Source organism: Amblyomma mixtum, chromosome 3, assembly GCF_055824585.1.
Source record: "Amblyomma mixtum isolate Tamu chromosome 3, ASM5582458v1, whole genome shotgun sequence".
Lineage (NCBI taxonomy): Eukaryota > Metazoa > Arthropoda > Arachnida > Ixodida > Ixodidae > Amblyomma > Amblyomma mixtum.
In genome coordinates, this window is record NC_143014.1 from 44,104,307 (window position 1) to 44,125,198 (window position 20,892).

At 48.6% G+C, this 20,892-nt stretch overlaps 2 protein-coding genes across 3 annotated transcripts in view; both read left to right on the forward strand.

Moving 5' to 3' along the window:
* The first annotated feature begins 5,648 nt into the window (after positions 1 to 5,648).
* Positions 5,649 to 7,201, forward strand: LOC149349982 (TWiK family of potassium channels protein 18-like). The gene is made up of 3 exons (XM_089578983.1): positions 5,649 to 6,223; positions 6,274 to 6,479; positions 6,533 to 7,201. Exons 1-3 carry the CDS (start codon positions 5,692 to 5,694, stop codon positions 7,193 to 7,195), a joined length of 1,401 nt encoding a protein of 466 aa, XP_089435109.1. The 5' UTR covers positions 5,649 to 5,691; the 3' UTR covers positions 7,196 to 7,201.
* Positions 7,202 to 7,935: 734 nt separating this feature from the next.
* Trc8 (TRC8 ring finger protein) overlaps positions 7,936 to 20,892 on the forward strand; it is a 30,955-nt gene continuing 17,998 nt past the window's right edge. The window contains exons 1-2 of one of the 2 annotated variants that reach the window (XM_089578982.1): positions 8,050 to 8,187; positions 19,034 to 19,164. Coding sequence is in view for 1 of the 2 variants with exons in the window: in XM_089578981.1 (XP_089435107.1) it covers positions 7,941 to 8,187 (247 nt within the window). In the remaining variant the exon portion in view is untranslated. Of the gene's footprint in view, positions 8,188 to 19,033; positions 19,165 to 20,892 lie in introns of both variants that reach the window. The other variant, XM_089578981.1, reaches the window with a different exon arrangement.

A 20,892-nucleotide genomic window follows, 5' to 3' on the forward strand; every position in this document is an offset into this window, starting at 1 on the left:
TGTACCTCATATGGTGCCTGCTCATTGGAGCTGACCATTTGGTGTCGGCAAACGGCATTTTCCAATTGGTATTCTCCAATGGTGTCGAAAACACATTCGGAAATATCCGATTGGTTCCAATTGGTGATTTTCAATTGGAACCAGATGTTTTTTTTTTTCGACTAGGATTGAAAATCATGACTGCCAATTTTTCGTTAATCTAAACTTCAGATCTACTTCCACATCACTGCAGCGTAAAGAAGACGAGCACAAAGGAAGAAAACACTTACGACACGGACAAACGCTGCCTGTCTAATCTAATCTAATCTGTCTCTTTCTTTACCACAGATGTCCGTCAACCTCTGCAAATATTCCTTGTTCTCAGCCGCCTGGACTTGCTTGTAGCCTGTCTTTCAGGAGAAAGAGGTGTCATGGACTACCGCCGCTGATCAGGGCGATCATCATCATCATCAGCCTTACTACGCCCACTTTTAAGGGCAAAGGCCGCTCCCATGTCTCTCCAATTAACCCTGTCGTTTGCCAGCTGCGGCCACCGTACCCCGCGAAACTTCTTAGCCTCAACGTCCGTTTAGTTCGAGCACTTGGCCCTTAATCCGAGGACGCGAGTACCGGTGTAATATAACGATGTTTTTCCTTTGATTCTGCACGACCACGAGCCAAGAAATCGAACTTTGGAGTGCTTGCAAATTTTAGTGCAACTTCGCATGCGCAACTGCTTCACTTCCGAGATCGTCATTGTCATTATCATCGGCCTGACTTCGACCACTGCAGGGCAAAGGCCTCTCCCATGCCTCTCCATTTAACCCTGCTCTTTGCCAGCTGCGACCACCGTATCCCCGCAAACTTCTTAGTCTCATCCGCCCACCTAACTTTGTGCTTCCCCCTGCTACGCTTGCCTTCTCTTAGTATTTACGCCGTTACCCTTAAGGACCAGCGGTTTCTTGCCTTCGCATTACATGCACTGCCCAAGCCCATTTCTTCCTCTTGATTTCGACTAGGATGTAATTTACCGGCGTCTGTTTCTTCACACACTCTCCCCGCTTCCGGTCTCTTAACGTTGCACCTATCATTTTTCTTTCCGTAGCTTGTTGCGTAGTCCTTAACTTAAGCTTAACCCTTTCCCTTAGCCCCTAGCCTTCTGCCCCGTAGGTGAGTACCGGTAAGAAACAGCTATTGTATACTTTTCTCTTGAGGGGTATTGGTAACTGCGATTCATGATGTGAAAGAACCTGCCATATGGCGATACCACAGGGTGTCATGCTTGGGGTGCCCTCCAGCCTAAGTGGATTACGGCAGCGGACTCCTTCGACCGGGGTGACCACGGCGGCGGCGGCTAAGGCCGAAGGCGAACGCACACCACTCGGGCAATGACCTGCAGATCCGGGGAACGCCGGAGGGGCTGTTGAGATCGGCGTCAGCGGGTCTCGCTTGGAAGCAGCCAGTACACATGTGTCTCCTGGGTGGCTCCGAGTAAAGTCCCTGTATGAGCTTTTAGCTCCGAGTACCTGCCGTCTACTCGGAGACGGTTGCTTCAAGGCCTGCCCTAATGGACCACGAGAAGATGGTCTGGTCCTCATGCGGCTTCATTCAACGGGCTTTGCTGCGTCGGAGTGCGGCCGTCTTTGATTGAAAGGGACGTCGGGCCGAAGTTTGGGGTACAAAAGCGCCCAATTTCCTGTGTCGCCCCACGTGCCGACAGCCACCGAAGCGAGCAGTCGGTTGTTAAAATGATCGCGGCCAGGTCTGGAGACGAAGGTCTTGTTTCGGGTGTTGCCCTCCTGCATGCCTGCCCCACGAGTCGGGTGTTATTAATTAAGCACAGGTTGCGGCAACACGTGTGTTCCATCAGTTGGCCATGGAACAAACCGTGCTGACCTACGCAGCCTGCGCGACCCCGCCGGCATTCTCCTCACTCAAGCTCTAACATGTGACAGGAGCGTGGCTACAAGTGAGAGAAAGGTTGTGCGCGAAAGTGAACATTCAGGCAACTCCCTCCTTGGCGAGGCCGTCCTCTATCTAGGGACTCCAGGGAATGAGAGCCCTATTTAACTCGGCTGTGAGTGTGGCCGAGAGACTCCCGTTGGCGAAGAAGCTCCCTTCCACTGAGAGTCATTCTCAGTTGCTCTTTTTGTAAATCATGTAAATAGCCTGTATAAAGTTTTTTCCTTGTTTTCTTTTCGTAACCCCGTCACCTGACTTCCTCGTCCCCTCCTCCGGCCGGACCACGCTGACCCGACCCTAATAACGGCAAGCAGTAATGTGAAGAGACGCGCGCGCGGTTAGGGCGAAGGACACACTGAGAAGTGGAGCAGGAAACGATTGTGTGTATTGCAGATGTGCCACCTGCCGACCGCGCTGGAATGAATCGTTCTTGACGTGAACTATCGTGAAATGTGAACTGGGTGTAATCCCTCGCGAAACGACATTCGGCTACAGTAAGTAATCGATATGCGAAGGTATACATACATATTATGCTAGCGCACTTTCGCCACATTTAGTTTAACGAAGCAAATTAGGGATTCATTTTTTTCAGTGCCTTATGTTTGTGAAGGCGACGCACTTTTCTAAACATGCAAGAAGGGAAACGTTTGGTGGCCGCGAAGCAGCGAATCGGAAGCCGTGGCAACGTGTGAGGCCGCTCGCTTTGCGAAACGTTTTCAGCGCAGGAACGCGCATTGGCGCCTAGACTTGTTACTGAAGGAGCGAGCAAAGCTTGGGGGCGCAACAAAATTTATACCCTGGGCGGCCAGCCAGAATATCATACGGGTCAGCAAAGGCGGAGGAAAAAAGAAAGGGCGCCCGCATCCAAAAAAGCAAGCCGCCCTCGGAGTAGGTCAGTGCGTCACTGAGCGGACAGTTTTAACCAGCAAAAGAGAACAGGAAAGTTTGTACGTTGCTCGTGGTTTCGTGGCAATTCAAAAAGAGGAATTGAAGAGCGCATTGAGGGTAGCTATTCCCAAACAAATATTCAGTGGCTTCTCGTAACACGAAGCCACAGCAATGTACTACGCTGGCACGCGGTACCCGTAGCTTTCCGTGTTTACCTGCCAAGGTTTCAAAAAAATTCTTGTGCTCTAACTACTGGCCTAATCAAGAGAAAGTTTTGCTCACAAAGTAGAATATTATGGTCTATTTTCATTGAGGTGTTATTCAACATCAGTACTCGTCCGCATTTTCAGGAATTAATGAGAAACTGCTGTCGGCTGCGAGTGCAGTTTTTCCAGACGTGAGCAAAGCAGCTTATCCGACAGGCTGCCCTACCTGCCGGACAAAGGAGCAATTAACCGACTGCCCGGCTTGGTGGGTGAGCGAGTTGAGCGTTTATTTTGAAAATTATTATCGCACTTTTGCGGTGTTTTATTCTTAGAAGTGATGGATCTTCTTTTTGACGTTAAGTTTAACAAGCAGACGGAATAATACCTTCAAGGAACCGCGCAATATGGTACGCACAACTTGCCCGCCCAGCAAGCCAAGCCGTCGGTTTCTTCTGCAACCGGCAGGAGGCGCAGCCCGTTATTTCGTCTGTTCAGTCAGCCTTTTCGAAAACTGTACTTGAGGGCGATACCAGTGTTTTATTAATTACAAAAAATCCATTCAAGCGCCCATGTTAAATTACATATTGAAAAACGCAGACAACAACATTCTACTAATAATGGAGTGATATTTGCTCTCGCTTAAGCACAATGGAGTTTAGAAAAAAAAAAACGGCAGATAAATACGGAAGTCTGTAGCCAGCTTCGGCGAACTGAACATAATTTTACTGTTATTTTGCCACGACCAAAACGTAGTCAGCGCTTATATATTCTGCATGATATGCACGCGCGTAGAGAGTGGGACAAAAGGGAGGCGGGCGCATGAAAACGCAACCATGACAACACAAAATGTCCTGAGATCCTCAAATGGTCCAGACACCCTCAGCCCGAACAGGATGTCCTAACTCCCGAGTAAATTTTGAGTGCATTACGGCCAAACGTCCCTCCAAGCCAAATTTAAAGCCGCCCAACGTGGCGCTGGAGCAGTGGGAGGTGACGCTAGCCAGCGGCACCCTGGAAGACCAGGAGACGCTAGTCGCCATCGCCAAAGCGTCGGCGGAAGCCACTGGGGTCCTGGACTGAGGACCCCACCCACAGTACGCTCCGGTCTCCTTTTACGCAATAAAAGTTTATTCTCTCTCTCCCTGAAAACGACGTCCGATGCTTTACATTGCAGGACGACGTGAGGAAATATGATTTCTCAAACATCCTACAAATGCCATTCTGCAGAACAATATTGTGGCATTGAATTGGAATCAAGTCAGTTTCATCTCGATCACGCAGCTCTGAATGCATAAAAACTACAGGTCTAAATTTTTAAAAATGTGTACAACGTTGATATAATTAAGACAATTATTCTGGCCCAAAATAAATGTTATGTCTTGAGGAGATATCTTAAAATATATTTGCTGTTCTAACCAGTTCTATTTACTGCGTTTCTCATGGAGTTGAACCTATTACATTTTTGGACCACGGTAGATGCACTCGCGCGGTGCTCTCAGTCACCTTGATTTTTGTCAGAATCAAGCCCGAAGGGAAAAGAAGGCTGCTTAAAAACTTTTGTGAATGATGCCCACAATATTTCAGCAAATAATAACACAATCTCTGCCCAAAATCACCATCTTACATCCCAAAAAGAAAACAGAAATGTCCTCTGGGGCAAGTTTGAGGATGTCTTGAGGATCTATTAGACAAGACCAGGAGAGGGCATGTTGAGGATAAGTAGGAGACATCTTCAAAACGTCACCATTTCCTCAAAAATGCATCCTCCGGATGTCCCGAGGATACAGTTGTGTTATTGTCTGGAAACTTTATCGTGGTTATGTCGGAACTATAGCCTAGAAAGTATTCGCTTAACACAGCTCTGAATCATACCAGCAGGTCTAAATGTCGGGAAGACCTCGATAACGTGGGGCCCTGCCCCTGAGCCCGTGACCTGCGGATGTGTATTTAAAAAGTGCATACAATGAGAGAGAGAGAGGGAATAATGGCTGCGTTTGGGCGAGTTGGTTAGACATGTTAAACCTGGAAAGCGCATAAAAACAACGGACAACAGACGTGTGTCTGTCTCTTTCTGTTGTCCGTTGTTTTTATGCGCTTTCCAGGTTTAACGAGAGAGGGAAGCAGAAGAGAGACATCCAGCAGGCTCGGCGGAAGACTTTCGGCCCTGTGCACCAGTGAGGACTAAAGAAAAAGGAATTCTTCATAGCTGGAAGAACACCGAAAAACGGAACAAAAACGAGGAAAAAAAAGGCGCGCTTCCTACACAGGAGATGTGTAAGGATCCAGGATCATTGCCCGTCTGGGGACGCAAAGGATCAAGGTGGGGCACTCTTCTTCCCAGCGGTTTCGCACAAACACCGGCGCAAGTAACATTAGCCGCGTGGGCCTTGGCGCCTGTTTTCTGCGCGGCGGATCTGAATCTTTCTGCAGGTCAGCGTGGCGAGACACTGGAGCCCGGCCGACGAAGGGTCAGGCCGCGGTGACCGCAGGTGGCACCGATGATGCGGAAGAGGCCAGCCCGCGGTCCACCTGGGCCCCGGCGCTGGCGTGGCGGCTATTTTGGGGGAGGCCCGCTTGGCTGCGGCCCAGCTGCTTGGGGGCGCCCGGTCTGCGCCCGATTTGGGCAGCCGCTCCCAGCGGGGCAGCAGAGGCGAACATGTCGTCGCGGAGCCCGTCGCCCCGAGCGGGCCGGCGGCCCGCTTTCCTCAGCCAGCCATCGGTCATCAGCTGGCAGTCGGACCCGACAAGGCCGCCCCAGTACCTGATCCTAAATCCCATGCACATTGTGAACCTGACGGCCGACAAGACACGTAGCTGTGCCGTCCGTGCCGCCCAAAGCGTCAAGGCGTTCAGCCAGCGTTGGTTCTCGCACATCCTTCTGCTGCTCGTGCTGCTAGCCTATGCGGCCATGGGAGCCGCGCTCTTCCAGCTCATCGAAGGTCCCTTCGAAGACAAGCAGAAGCAGACCATCCTGAACGCGCGCCAGTACATCATCGAGGACCTGGTGCTGGCCCAGCGCACGCTATCCGTGGCTGGCTTCCGGAGGCACGCACTGCGACGCCTGCGCGAGTTCGAGACGCAGGTGCGCGTGCTCGAGGATGAAGCGCGCATCGTGAGCCACTCGGAGAGAAAGGTCTGGTCATTCTGGGGAGCGCTCTTCTACTGCGGCACCGTTTTCACGACCATCGGTGAGTGCATGCGCCGCCGCGGAGCGCGACCTACATTCCGGATGTCGCAGGCTACGGGAACATCGCCCCGAGCACGTTGGGTGGCATGGCGGTGACCATCCTGTACGCCTTCATCGGGATACCGCTGCTGCTCATGGTGCTTGCCGACCTCGGCAAGCTGTTCACGCGCGGCATCAAATGGCTCTTCCTGTCGCTGCGCCAGCTCTTCCGCACGGGCCGCTGCGGCAAGCACAAGGCGAAGGCGCCACCGCCGCAGGTACGTGACACCTACTTGTGCTCCCACTGTGCTACAGGAGTTTTCTTTCGCAGCTCCAGTACGTCGCTTTCGTGTGGCGCAAGGTGAACGACACCATGGCTTACGTTCCATACCCGGCCTACCTGAAGCCGGAGCCTACAACGCCGAGTGGCGAGGAGGGCGGTGAGGAAGTGAGCAAGGCGGCCAGCGAAGAGGAGCTCGTCATTGACGACCAATTCAACCTGCCTGTGTCGCTGGCTCTGCTTCTGCTTTCCATCTACATGACAGTGGGCGCCTGCATCTTCACCATTTGGGAGGACTGGAGCTTCTTCGAGGCCTTCTACTTTGTCTTCATTTCAATGAGCACGATTGGATTTGGCGACTACGTCCCAGACCACCCCATGTTCATGATGGCCACCTTCATCTATCTGCTGTTCGGCCTTGCGCTGACTTCCATGTGCATCAACGTTGTGCAGGAGAAGCTTTCTGCCATATTTGAGAGGGCTCGAATGCAGCTGGGGACCACCATAGGCTTTGACGCCATGGTGATAGACCAAGACCGCAAGGAGCCACTGGAGACAGATATCAACGAGGCAGTGACAAAGGACGCCATCGCCAAAGAAGCCATTGCGAAGGGGCTGGCTGCTCAAGATGCTGCAGTCAAGAGCGCTGCAGAGAAGGCAATCACGAATGACGTCTCGGCTAAAAATAGCAGCCAGCATAAAGAGCCTACCTGAACAATCTGCCAAGAACAAATTACGCACCCAATAGGCTCTCGGACTAGCCATGCGTAAGCATGTTTCAGTGCATCGAGACATGGGATGAGAGATGCGTGCAAGAGTTCGCCGTGATGGCACGAGACAGAACCAGGAGCTCAACGCAGCGTGCAGTGCATAGCTGCACGTTTCAACAGCCGTATCAAAGTGCCCACTACTGCTTACATCTGGCCTAGTGCAGAAATAATAGTACGCCGCGGACCGATCTTATCTAGGTCAGTAGCGCCACTCCGCTTGTACCAGTTGATCCGTAGCTACTGCCCCAGTTGTATTCCGAGTGTTCCAACATCCGCACACCGTATTCAGAACTTTAGATGTTAAAATTACATCTACAGAGCTGAATACAGTCACTCTTTACCGCTGTATTGAAAAACGACTTTCTGTAAAATATTTGCGCTCATGTCATGTCGTTAAAAGCTGCTTAAGGACGCAGATGGCGCTCGTCAACACTCCTAAACAAAAAGCGTTCCGATAGATGTAACAGTTCCTTTGCTCTCCATTTTGTCCCCGTATTTGCTGTGTCCGCCGTGCTGCCGGTGTGGCGTTGTGTCGCTTGTTGCCTGCACTACCACACTACACCGATTACCAGTCTACGGTTTTCGCGGTCGTAGCGCGGAACGCGGTCGGTGTGCGTGACCGTGGAGCGTTTATATGTGCGATGTATTTCTTCGGTGGTTGAGCTTGCCGTGTCTACTTAAAAAGAAATATGTCGGTCCGAGGACGGATTTGGGCCGCCCTCGACGTCATCTTGAGAGTGCCACCGTTGTTCGTGATGGACGCCGTTCTAAGCTGCAGTTTGGGTCTACGATATGACAGTGGGGCTGTCGCACCAGGTGTCGATGTAATAAAAGACAACAGTGACGGAAGCAATTCGTCCGGTGCGGTGCATGAGAACGACGTCTTTACGCACTTCGACCTATCGACATTGTTGTGGTCATTTGTGTACCTGCAAGGTAAGGCGCCTACGTTTCTGCAATCTGTAGCACGGTCAGAAGTGGGCAAACAGCCTCGTATGCGCGCATAACACTTGATTATGCCTGCTTACTAGCTGTCGACTGCAAGCTGGTAATTGGTTGACCACGTTGGTTTGGTATTTTTCGCGAGAAATGCTGTTGATACAGCTGTATACGCGCCGAAAGGCAAGCGCTTTCGGAACAAGCTGTCTGTTGGCTGAATTTTTGAGTGAATGTGTGACCACTGTGATCTAAGTAAACTAAAGAAAGAAGGGGACAGAAACAAGTTGTTTGCTATGTGCCCAGGACAGCACGTTGCAGTTTGATGTCTGCTAAGGAAGTGTTTTCCCACTTATATTGCATGACAGGCACCGGCTACCATTCTTCCTTAACTGGGTGAAAAATCGTATAGTAGCGCTTACTAGCCGAAGACCAATTTTTGGCACCTGAGTTGCTGTTTTTTTTTTTCTTGTGGTCTTCACGGTACGACAAATAGATGGCTGGTTACCCGTTTTCGCACTTGTGTCTGGAAATGTAAACAAAAAAAAAGTACATGAATGACAGTTCATTTTTTTTTTTTCAGTGAGTTAAAATTGGTTAGGTATTTAAGTTGAACGAAGGAAAGCAGCCTAAACTAACTCAGAGCCGCTAGATTTATTGCAAGCGCAGTACGAAAAAATACAACAAAACGATGGTGTTCACGTCGCATTTTTGGCATCGGTGCTAGGACTTCAGGAGTTCGCTTCAGGCCGTAAAATTTGGCGCCGACGGCACGAGGCAATGCCAGGGCGACTGGGAGATGTGTATCAAAATAGCCATGGGAATAGCTAACTTATCAGGTCAAGGGCAAAACAGGCAACCTACAGCTGGTCACGCAACATCTGAATCCCGACGCCACTCGCGGAGGGTCGATGCACTTTACCTGGGAAAGCTACCGCCGTTTTTTGCGATGCCTGGTGACTTAACTGATGTGCGAAGAACTGTTGTATATGACTTCAGTGTGCATTTTAGGCGCTGAGCAGTGGTCCCATCAGAGGCGGCAGAAAATAGCGCCTTTCCCCCACCATTCAAAGCCCAATAGGGTTAATTTTCGAAACAGTCTGCTGTGTTTTCTGCTTCATGTGTCTGAACAACAAATTGTTGCCACGGCATCTCAGTAGAAATCTTGTTCATTCAATATAGTGTGACAGCGGACTGACCCGACTTCAGCTAGGTACCTGGAGAAGCAACTAAATCACTGTGCGGAGGGGACGTAGTACATTGGAGTTCCTGACGGATTCCTTTTGTGCTGAAACTGACGTACAAACATGTGAAGCATGGGCTGGCAAGCCGGCATCGTACTCGTGCAGTCACGCTTGTACTGCTCAAACGAACTTTCGCTCGGTTGGCAAGTGACAGTAGTTATGCAGGCGCACCCGACACATTTCCTTATAATTATGTTTTGTTTATAGGAATATGGGGGAATGAAAAAAAAATGACATAAAAGTTAGAGTTGTAGCGGAAACAAAGGAAACCAGTGATGCACGTGCATGAAAATAGCTTAGTTGTTAGTTTTTTGGCTCACAGATTTCAAACCCACCACGGTGGGCGAGTGGTCAGTGGTCGGTGACTGAATTTGTGGGTTCGATTCCGGCTGTGGCGGTGGCATTTCGAAGGAGGCGAAAGGGAAAATGCCGATTTATTGAGGTTTTGGCGCAACATTAGCAAAACCTAGGTGCTCGAAGTTATGAGCTTTGGCACATGCAAATCCACTGATCAATGTGGACTTTGAAGTTGAAACGTGTGTAGCGAAGAAGGTGGTCTGTTTGCAAGAAAGTGAACAAAAGTAATTGATATACTTGTCTTGTATGATGCAAGTTGCTTATGATGCAAATTGCCAAAAAATTTCAATTTCTTTGTATCCAGTGCTCTCTGTTTGAGATTTAATACTGCACTGTGTATTTCGCACGCTTAGAATTAGGCTGAATATATATATTCCAGGCTGCATGTGAAAACAGCATTGAAGTTAAATTTTGTCTTTAGTATTGCATTCCAAAATTTTCTGACTGCAGCTGTGCATTTCTGTGTCTATATTTAATGAAGCAACTTTTGGAGCTAAGCAGTCTCCTTATGTAGTGTAAGTGTGCATTTCAATCCTGAAGCGTGGAACTATATCAGCTTATACTGCTTCATGTAGTAGCATACTTGCATGTTCTTGCTGTTGAAGGAGCAGTTATACATGTTATTTGCTGTAACACCTGAAACACAGGATTAATAGGAAAACACAGTAGTGCATGAAATGCAAATCACAAGCTTCTGAACACTGAGTGGTTAAAATCTGGCGAGTGCACTTTCACATGTAGATATCTAAACTCTTTAAAGTATTGACCTTTTGTCATTGACCTTTCGTGCTGCTCATATGGCATGAGGAAAAGAATTAATGTTTTTTTAAATGCAGCTTTGTTTTGTAGCGCTGAACTGTGTATGTCAAACATCGCAAAGGCATTCATGACATAATTAATACTGATGTATTTTTCAGAGTCAAACATTTCCTGAAGCTTGCTATGCAACAGCTTCTTAGTGATATGTTTAGTGAAATATGCAATTTAAAGTAGATGCATTCAGTAGGTAAAAGACAGATCTGCAAGAATGTGAACTGGCACAAGGAAACAAGGATGGAACACACAAGACAAGACTCATTTCTGCGCTCTAGTTTGCATTTTGGGAAATATGTCTCAAAACAAACAACTGGCTCGAACAAAAGTATTTGCTGGGATCTGCAAAAGAAATAAAGGACTGCACTTATGCTAGTCCAGCAGTGGGCCAATTTGTGTAACTTTTTAAATTGCAGCATTTTAAATAATCAGTACTGAAAAAATGCGACAAGCCTTGGCATGAGTTGCAGGTTTGCAGTAGTCATTGAAGCATGTAATGAGGTCGGCTCCTGTGGCACTGTTGGTGCTCCAAACTCCGTGTATTGAGATGGATGCTTTTCCTTGATATCTGGAGCTTTGAATTAGTAATGCAGGACTGAAAACATATAAAGTAGCTTGCATGCTTTCAGCATAGGCTGCAACTGTTGCAGTGCACTGGTGGTGGCTGCACTATGGTTGTGCTTTACAGCATATGTGTGTGCTGTAATACTCTGCACCAAGCATGCAAGGATTCTTCATATTTGAAACTGTATGCGTAACTTTTCAGCATTCCTGCATTCATACTGCTTTGTGAAATGAGCTTCGAGCACCTATTGTGTTGCTGGTCTTATTGAGTGCTGTAGTATTTGTTTGCAAGTGCTGATGGTGTGAGGTACCAACCTGTGGGGAACCGAAGATGTGTGCACCAATATCAGCAGTAGCTGCATACACTGAACATGCATGTCAAAAGGAAAAGGAACGCTGACCAAAGGTCGACGTTAAACATTAGACGTGTCCGCTTCCCTGTGGAAGCCTTCTTCACTCTGAACAAGAGTGAAAAAAGCTTCAATGTGGAAGCGGAATTGTCTAACACTTTAACAACAACCTTTGGTCAGTGTTCCTTTTGCTTTCGACAAGAACCTACTACCTGACCAGATGAGATGTCGTCAAACCTTAGAGTTCACTTAGCATGCCGTGTCAGTCATGTTTAAGTCATGCTTTTTATAGAATTTTTGAGAATTAGCTAATTTTTGGAGCCTAGAAGCAGGTAATTGTGGCTAATAAAATATGTTAAAAATTTTGATATTTGTTAGATTCTTAACTCACTGATTTTATTTAAAGCTGACCTAATTTTGCAATCAAAATACCAGTCTACAGGCCTCAGCCTATCCTGGTTTGAATAAAGGTGCTGTGGCCCAGCCATGTTCAATTTTAGAAATTTTTGAGCCAGCCATTACATTTATGAAATTGCAGCTTCTTCCACTTTCTAGATCAGAGTTATTTACCTCACATGCTCAGACTATATGACACCTCAACTTCACCGTGATGGTTCAGTGGAAATGCAAGGCATCTGTGTTGTGGACAAATTGAAGTTAGGCCTGTAATCACAGATACTAGTGTTGCTGAAAACCAAAACAACCAAAAGGAGAAAAAGGCCAAAAACATTAAAGGAACTGCATAGGTTTTAGAAATCCATGAGCTTAAAGGGCAACTGCAGTACTTTATTGAGAATTTCGCACTATTCAAGGATTCAAATTTATATAGGCAGTAGGTAAGGCATGGCAAGTGTTTTTGCACTAGCATTTAAAATAGTGGCGTAATCGACGATTGAATTTTGCGCTTCTCCTGAGTGCACCGGAGGAGTGCAGGAAAACTAAGCGTGACGTCACGGAAGGTATGATTTCAAACTGCCGCTGTCGTCAGCCACACCCTGCCCTGACTCGTTAGACGCTGCCAAACAACTCTCGGCAGGGTTTGCCTTCGGTGGCGCTGGTTTTTTCCTTCAAAGCAGGCGTTTGTGCGTTGGAAATGTACCGATACCTTTGATGACGTCATCATGCCCCCCCCCCCCACTTGTCGTTGTGCGCTGCGGAGAAGCTTGAACGGCGTCCGGATTTTAATCGGCTATTACTTCACTATTTCAAGCGCTAGCCCAAAAAGACTTCGCATGCTTTACCTACAAGTTTCACACATTCGACCCTCTTAAAGGGTCAGTCTACTGAATTTTATCGACCATATTTTCTTTGCGGCAACCGATAGCTCTTTACTCAAATTACCGTTTAGCCAGCTGTGGTGCCAAGGAGTGCGGTAGAACATTTTAAAATAGAATTTATTAATGTGGGAACACATCTGTATGAGATGGTAGTCTCATCTGGCAACCATCTGGATTTCCGCCGCGCGGCGACAAACATGGCGGCGCCCGTCGAAGTCGGACCTCTCGCTTCGGACTGAATTCTCGTTGTTGCTGCCTTTTTCAGTGCGTTCACTGGCCATAAATGGGGCGCCTGTCTTTCGCTTCGTCTCATCTCGCCTATAAGAAAACATATAAGAGATAAATTTCTTTTATTTTAATAATTAGAGCGACGATTCTGCCGCTCCTAGGCTTAAGTGGAAAGTCGGTTTGTTTACAGCAATGGTTCCCGTCCTGACGACCAGATGGCGCCACTATAGGCTGAGTTTATTTTTGCGTCTCTGCTAGCATACGCTGAACTAAAAGTGGGAATGTGCCTGCGTTTTGCGCACGTGTAACTATAAATATTCATGTGATTGACAGAAAAAGTGAGCGGTACGCCTTCTACAGTTTACTAGAACAAAACGTGTGTTTCTCTGACATTGGGGCTTACAAATAGTACGTAGTATATTCACTTATGCTTCTACAAAAAAAGACTACCACTTTCTTGAACAAAATGAACGTTTGGGGTCGCCACCATGCTTTTTTACGCGACTTTTAACGCCAAAATAAAATATAAATTCCCGACTAAACCCGGCGCAGACCCCTCGTTATTGATGTTATAGGGTGCCAACTACCAGAATATGCCATTATTTATACACTTATCTCGTGAGTAGACTGACCCTTTAAGCTCGTTCATTTCTAAAACCTAAGCAGTTTCCCTTTAAGATTGTTGAATGTGTGAAACTTACAGGTAAAGCATGCGAAGTCTTTTTGAGCTAGAACTTGAAATACTGAAGTAATCGCAGATTAAAATCCGGACGCCCTTCAAGCTTCTCCGCAGCGCACAACGCCAAGTGGGGGGGGGGGGGGGCGCATGATGACGTCATCGAAGGTATCGGTACATTTCCAACGCACAAACGCCTGCTTTGATGGAAAAAAACCAACGCCATCCAACGCGAACCCTGCCGAGAGTTGTTTGGCACTGTCGGCTGACGACAGCGGTAATTTGAAATCATACCTTCCGTGACGTCACGCTGAGTTTCCCTGCACTCCTCCAGTGAATTGAGGAGAAGCGCAAAATTCAATCGTCGATTACGTCACTAATTTAAATGGTAGTGCAAAAACGCTTGGCACGCTTTACCGACAGCCTACATAGATTTGAATCCTTGCATATCGCGAAATTCTCAAAAAAGTGCTGCAGTTGCCCCATCACCGACCAACTTCGCATGTAAACCGCGTGCGTCGACAGTTTTTTTTTTTTTTTTTTTGGGGGGGGGGGGGGGGTCGCGGATGCCAGCGGTCAGGGCAGGGGTAGGTAGGAGACTTCGCCGCGAGATCGACCTGTTGGTAATACTGGACCACGGTCTGCGGCATCCTACATAACTCCGCTTGCCAATCACTACAGTAAACGAAGTATCCGTTTAATGTTAGGCTTTATTTAAAAAATCCAGGTATCAAAGTTCTGGAGCTTATTACTGTTTTCTTGTGATTAGCCTCTTGTTTAGGTAAGCGTTAACAACGAACTGCTTCTTTGTCATGGAGGAATTCTATGCAGCGGTCCAGAATGAGGGCGGAGCTTCACTCAAGTACTACGTACGCGCGGCGGTTCGCTTCCAAGTCTATGGCGGGCTTTCTGCCGAAGCGAACGTGCCCCCTGCAAATGCGCACCACTGCCTATTCCGCAGAAACGATATAGTTGTACGGATGTCAGACAGGCAAATTTAGGGTGGCTAAAAAAGCGGGTGCATTTCGCCTCATAAGTGTCACTGTGGCGACACGGTGCTACACTTAGAATACAAGTGCTATTCGAAATGTACTTTTTCCAGCAACGTATTATGCATGCGCTTTCCCTCCACTATATTTCTAAGACGAAGCCGCTGCGCCTGGCTTCCACGACCTGCGCTTCACTGGGCAGAGACACGACGAACTTCGGGACGACACATTAGTTGCTGTGCTAGCATTTTCTAAGCCCACGCAGAGGCGCACGTACTTTCCGCCCTGACCTGCCTCAAAAGAAGACACGGTCTGGTTCACTAGCGTTCTTGAGTCTAGGATTAAGCGGATTAAATGCAGCGTTGGCAGCGTACTGTCCGTCAGGTGTGCCCACAGTGGTGAGCGTACTACATATCTGGTGGTGGTAGTGGTTTATTTAAAAAAAGATAAATAAATAAATAAATAAAAAGTGAAGCAAAAGAGTGTTGCCGGCCGCGGCAATTGCTATCTAATATTAGACGACACCGGCACTGCTCCGAATTGTTCCTCCACAGTAAATCGCGCCGGCATTGTACAAGAATTTTCGCCGCACAGGAAAGCTGACTGTTCACGTGCACCGTGTGAAAAGTGTTTCAGCCGAGTGGAGTGACTTCAGCGAACTTACTGCATGATATTTGCAGCCAATTTTAGTGAAGTTAATGGTGTGACGCTGCGCGAATGACTCTGAACGCGAATGAGAGAAGCCAACAGCCACCGAAACTAATGACAGTTTGGTCGTTTGACAGGAGTACTACAGTACCGAAATTTAGGAGCTTCAGCAATAATTCTTTATACATTAAAGTGCAAGCTACGAATTAGTCGCTGCGAAAAGGGTGCACATCAGTGCGCTTGAGTGCGGTTAGGCGTGTGCAAGAATTTTTTAAGGAACGATTTCTTTATCACTGTAACTGTCCGTATAGTGCCAGTCTTGTACAAAATATAAATTGAGGGACATTTGGAAAACAAGTACCGGAAATAAAACCTTTCGTATTAATTCGCTGTTCCGAAAGAAATCGATTGTAAACATCGCCACGTATCATGGGAAAGGTAATTAAGCCCGTATGATATTCAGATGTTGTTATATTCCGCTCCATAGACTGACATAGCACATACGTTGCTCATATTCTTTTAATTTTTAATTGTCAGGAGCAGTGAGCTTACGCGGGAGAACACTTGCTCTTAGCCGAACACCAGTGTTACTTGGCTGACAATGGCTTACCTTCATCTAGTTTGACCTGGTAATATTTGCTGTTTCATTTAAGTGCGGCCTCAAACGTTTTCGTAATTTCTGGGGAGAAATTTGCTCACTGTTGCGATGTGGCGGATTCGCAATAGCCTCAAAAGTTTTAACAATAATAAAGAATATATAAACGCCTTACATGCGCCTTTTGAAACCGATTAACATCACAAGAAAAAAAAAAGAGGGGTAAGGTTTTAACGTAGTTAAACCGAGTAGGCGTGCGGAAACGTGTTTAGCCTGGTTGGCTCATGTTTTTCCTTTGCTGGGTCGTCGGCACTTCTGGCGACGGTATTAGACTCAGGTTAGAGCTCTGATCGAGGTTCAGCTGGTCTGATCTGTTCGCGCCGCAGATGGAAGTTGATGAGGACGACGGTGTGCAAGCACAGCGCGAGAGTGTGTTGCAGTTTAGCACGAGGCGTGATCGGCTGCGGCGATAGCATAGTGCTCTCGTGCAGTGATCGGCGAAGCTGACCTGTTCGTGCCGCCGCGGGTTCGAAACCCAGTCGCGGCAATACGTATATTATTTCTGCGACCTCAAAGTCAGGGACGCCACAAGGTTTTTGGTTGGATTTGACTCCGTGAATTAGCGCTTTCTCACCAAAAAAAAAAAGATGATCCGTTCAAATTGGTGAATTAGCGCTTTCGCACTAAAACTCAACTTGATCATTGTCACAAAGTGCGTGCATGCTTGTCTTCCTTTTCTTTTGCGACCGAGGTGGCCACGGCGCCGGTTCTTGCAAGCATGTCGCGACGCGGCGGCGATAATTTTGCACCCCTCGCGGGACCAGATGACCGCTCGCGACACTGGAGGGTCAAGGCCGCTCCGCCCCCTCCCCAGGATTATGGCCGGGAAGCGAGCGATTGCACGAGGTGGGGACGGGAAGCGGCCGGTTGAAGGCCCCAGCCCCGTTCCCGACCTTGGCAAGTAGCATCACTCCTCGTTAGGACCGTACCTTTCCCTCCCGTCCCCTTCAGTTTCCTCGCGTTTCTTGCCCCCCGTTTTTAACATCTGCGAATCGTTTGCGCACTGTGCTTTGAGTTTTTGTTTGGTTGTTATTTGTCACGAGAACGCAGTGGTGGGAAAACCGCGAGCCGGGGAGTTGGCTTGGAGATTTTGGTGCGTGCGGACGTGTGTGAGGTCAGCCTGGGAAGTGCGCGTAGAGCGCGGCGACGGTGGCCCCGAAGACGCGTGGCCCAAGTTCGCCCGTATCCGCAACCCCCCATCAGCTCCGCGCGCCTCCGCAGCCCGACGCTCCCTGCGACCGGACCTTGCCACCCCGCAGCTAAGCCACCGTTTCTCACCACTCGCTTTACTCTTTTTCTTTGTCCTGTCGCTCTTTCTCGTCGTAACCGTTTGTATAGTATTGCTTTGTTCCTGTAACGTTGTATAGTTCTTGCCCTGTTGTTTTCCTCTTCTTGTTAATAGTTCTTGTGTCCTCGTTCTGTGTTTGTGTTCCGCGTCGCGCCTGTGTATTTCATACGCTTTTCTTTTGCTTGACTTGTTTGGCCACTTTTTGTCTGTGTCCTTTGCCCAAGTAAAGGGGTTGGTAAAGAACTTGCCTACGCCTCATGCCTCCGGTCAACGGCTAATCAGGCGTGGCCCCTATCGCCGGTCAGCAGTCGAATCTCATCTTCCGCACGCGGGGTGGAGAGGTTTGTCGTTCTTCCCCCTCCGAACTTACGGAGAGTGCAGTGGTGGGCAGGTTGGCCCGGTTAATTATAATTTCGGCGCCGACCAACATCAAGCCGCCCACGATATCGTGACAATAATGCAGATAGAGGGCATAAAATGATCCGTTCAAACTGCTGACGGGAATATACAATCGCTGGGCGGCTGCAGTCATTTGTATGGACGGCAGCGACCTGTTCGTTGTGCTTTCACACGGAACCTAACGCCATCGTCGCTGTGTTAGACGCCGCGCGGCAAAAACCTGAAGTGCCGAAGACCGACGGAGGATGTCATGATCCAGCATTACGTGCTGGACATAAACAGTTAGTGCTGGATAAACCCCGGGCAGGATCTTGCGATGTTTGTAGGTTTGTGCCAAGTGAAAGATATAAATAAAAGTAATGAAAAGTGATTTTTTTTTTTTTTGAGGAAAGGAAATGGCGCATGGCGCAGTAACTGTCTCACATATCTGGGCGGACACCCGAACCGCACCGTAAGGGAAGGGAGAAAGGTGGGAGTGAAAGAAAGACAGAAAGAGGTGCCGTAGTGGAGGTCTCCGGAATAATTTCGACCACCTGGGGATCTTTAACGTGCACTAACATCGCACAGCACACGGGAGCCTTGAAATAAATATCCGAGACTGGGACTCTAAACCGCGGCGGCGCGATCAGGTTCGCTGGCGACTGCGCGAGAACACTAACTAGCTATGTCCGCAGCTGAACACCCCCCTCGCCCCGCCGCGGTGGCTCAGTGGTTACGGTGCTCGGCTGCTGACCCGAAAGACGCGGGTTCGATTCCGGCTGCGGCGGCTGAATTTCGATGAAGGCGAAATTCTAGAGGCCCGTGTGCTGTGCGATGTCAGTGCACGTTAAAGAACCCCAGGTGGTCGAAATTTCCGGAGCCCTTCACTACGGCGTCTCTCATAGCCTCAGTCGCTTTGGGGCATTAAACCCCAACAAATCAAATCAAATGAACACCCCTCGCGTTAAACTGCAACACTCTCTCACGCTGTGCATTGCACATTGTCTTCTTTATCAATTAATACTCCTCTCAAGCTAATATTCGCGCTTGGAGCTATGTGGCGGCAGTGACAGAGAGATGTGCGCTGCATGAGTTGGCGTGGACAACGCTGTGGCAGAAACACGGCACTAAAGCAATGCGCGTTGGCGTTGACATTGCTGCAGAAACGCGGCACTGGTGCATAGGCCGCCGGCGTACATTGGGTAAATTGGCACTGACGATTAAAAATATGCGCATAACTGGCTCCCTGGGTCACTGGACAACTCACTTGCGCTTTCGAGTACGTGGCGGTGGTGTCCACCTGCAAAAAAACTGTGCTTACGCTCAATATTTCGTGCTTAGCAATGCTAAACCTCCAGCCATTTTTGTCTCCATTGCAGCGTTAGAGGCAGACAAGTAAATGGGAGCGCACTGAGACCGCGAAACAAACAGCACGAGGAATGTGTGCCTTACGTGCGCACGTAAACACTGCTGGCTAGCAGACATGAGCGGGCCGTCCACACTCCACAAGGTATTTTTCTTTTCACAAGGTGGGTTCAAAGGAACAATTTCCCAAGCATTTCACCCTAAAGAAGCCGAGGACTAGACCAGGGGGAAGCTTGTACAGATTGTATCACCTGTGGGTACCCGGCGGCACTGGGGATCGAACCCTGCACCTTCCCGCGTGGTAGGCGGATGCTCAAACCTCTAGGCCACCGCTGCGGCCTACACCATAAGGTACTGCCGTTTCTGTTTTATGGGGTTTTACGTCCCAAAGCGATTCAGGTTATGAGAGGCCACAGTGCAAGGCTCTAGGTAATTTCGACCACCTGGGGTTCTTTAACGTGCACTGAAATCGCACAGTGCAGGGGCCTCTAGCATTTCCTCTCCATCGAAATGCGACCATCGTCTTTCAGGTTAGCAGCCGGGAGTAACCAATGAAACACCGCGGCAGCGGATAGTGCTGTTTAAAAACTACGCTGTTAGTACTGCTGCTTCTTTTAGTTAGCCCCATACGTGTAACCGCAAAATACTTGCATTGTTTGCATACTTTATTAATATAGTCATCATAACTTGAATTTTCACATTATGCTTCAAACCCTCCGCAATGGCTCGCGACTATGGCGTTCGGCCGCTAAATGCAAGGTGCCGTGCTCGATCCAAGTAGCCTCATTTCAACAGAGGCGAAATGCAAAAAAAAAAAAGTTTACTGATAAGACCACTGTGCATATCAAAAGATCTCGGGTGCACGGTAGAAATCATTCCGAAGCCTTCCACTACGGCCTTCATGGCTCACAGCGATGCTTTGACACATGAAGATCAGTAAACATTCTGCAACCTTAAGAAGTGCTTTACTGATTTTCAGCGTCCCTTGAAGCTCCTTAACTATATTTTTGTGTTCGTCGTATTTATGTGCAAATAATTGCTGAGCTGTGATAGTGCCTAAGCTTACCTTTAGCTGCAGGAGCGCTCGAGACACAAACTGTGTCTCATGTCTACGTCCTGGCCCCGCCTTTAAAAGCTTTCTTTTCTTGCTTTTTGCTACCTGGGATATTTCATGGGGGGTCTCCCAACACCCTCTCTATTTTGCTCCTTGGGTCTCCTCGTGATGTTTCGTCGCGCTTTTTTTTTCTTTGTCCTTCCTCGCCCCAGTTGTCCATTCTCCCCCCAGCCTTGCATCGTGGACGTAGTCATCCGGAGTGAAGTGCCTTCCGCAAACCACCGCACTCTTGACCGTTGTGTCTGGAAGGCCGATGCGCTGGAGCCAGACACGACCTAAGGCATAATCTTCTTGCAATCGGTGCCGGATCGTGTTTCGACTCCAGTCACTGTGTGCGCATTCAAGGACGAAACAGCGTCGTTGCATTTTCTCCTCACACTGAACGATCGAGAGACTCGATCGACTCGACCATCTCAATATGTTAGCGAGTGCATCTTTTCATATATATGTTGGTTTTTGACAGTGACATCCCCAGTTAGCAAGCCTCCTCTTCATGCATTTTTTATTTTTTTTTTTCCTGTGAGGCCTCCCCACCGTTTTACGACCGGAGGGGCGGGAGTCGCTTTTGTTCGAAACGCACGGCGAAGCGCGGACCCGGGAACCGTCCGTCATTTCTTGGAAATGCACTTTTGCGCTTCTCCATGTGTGTTTGTAGATGGACGAGCGAGAAGCAGTGTGCGTGCGGAGCGTAGTGTGCGAACTAGGGAAAGGCTGTACGACACATGCACGGAATACGCTGAAGCATACATGAACTGGCAC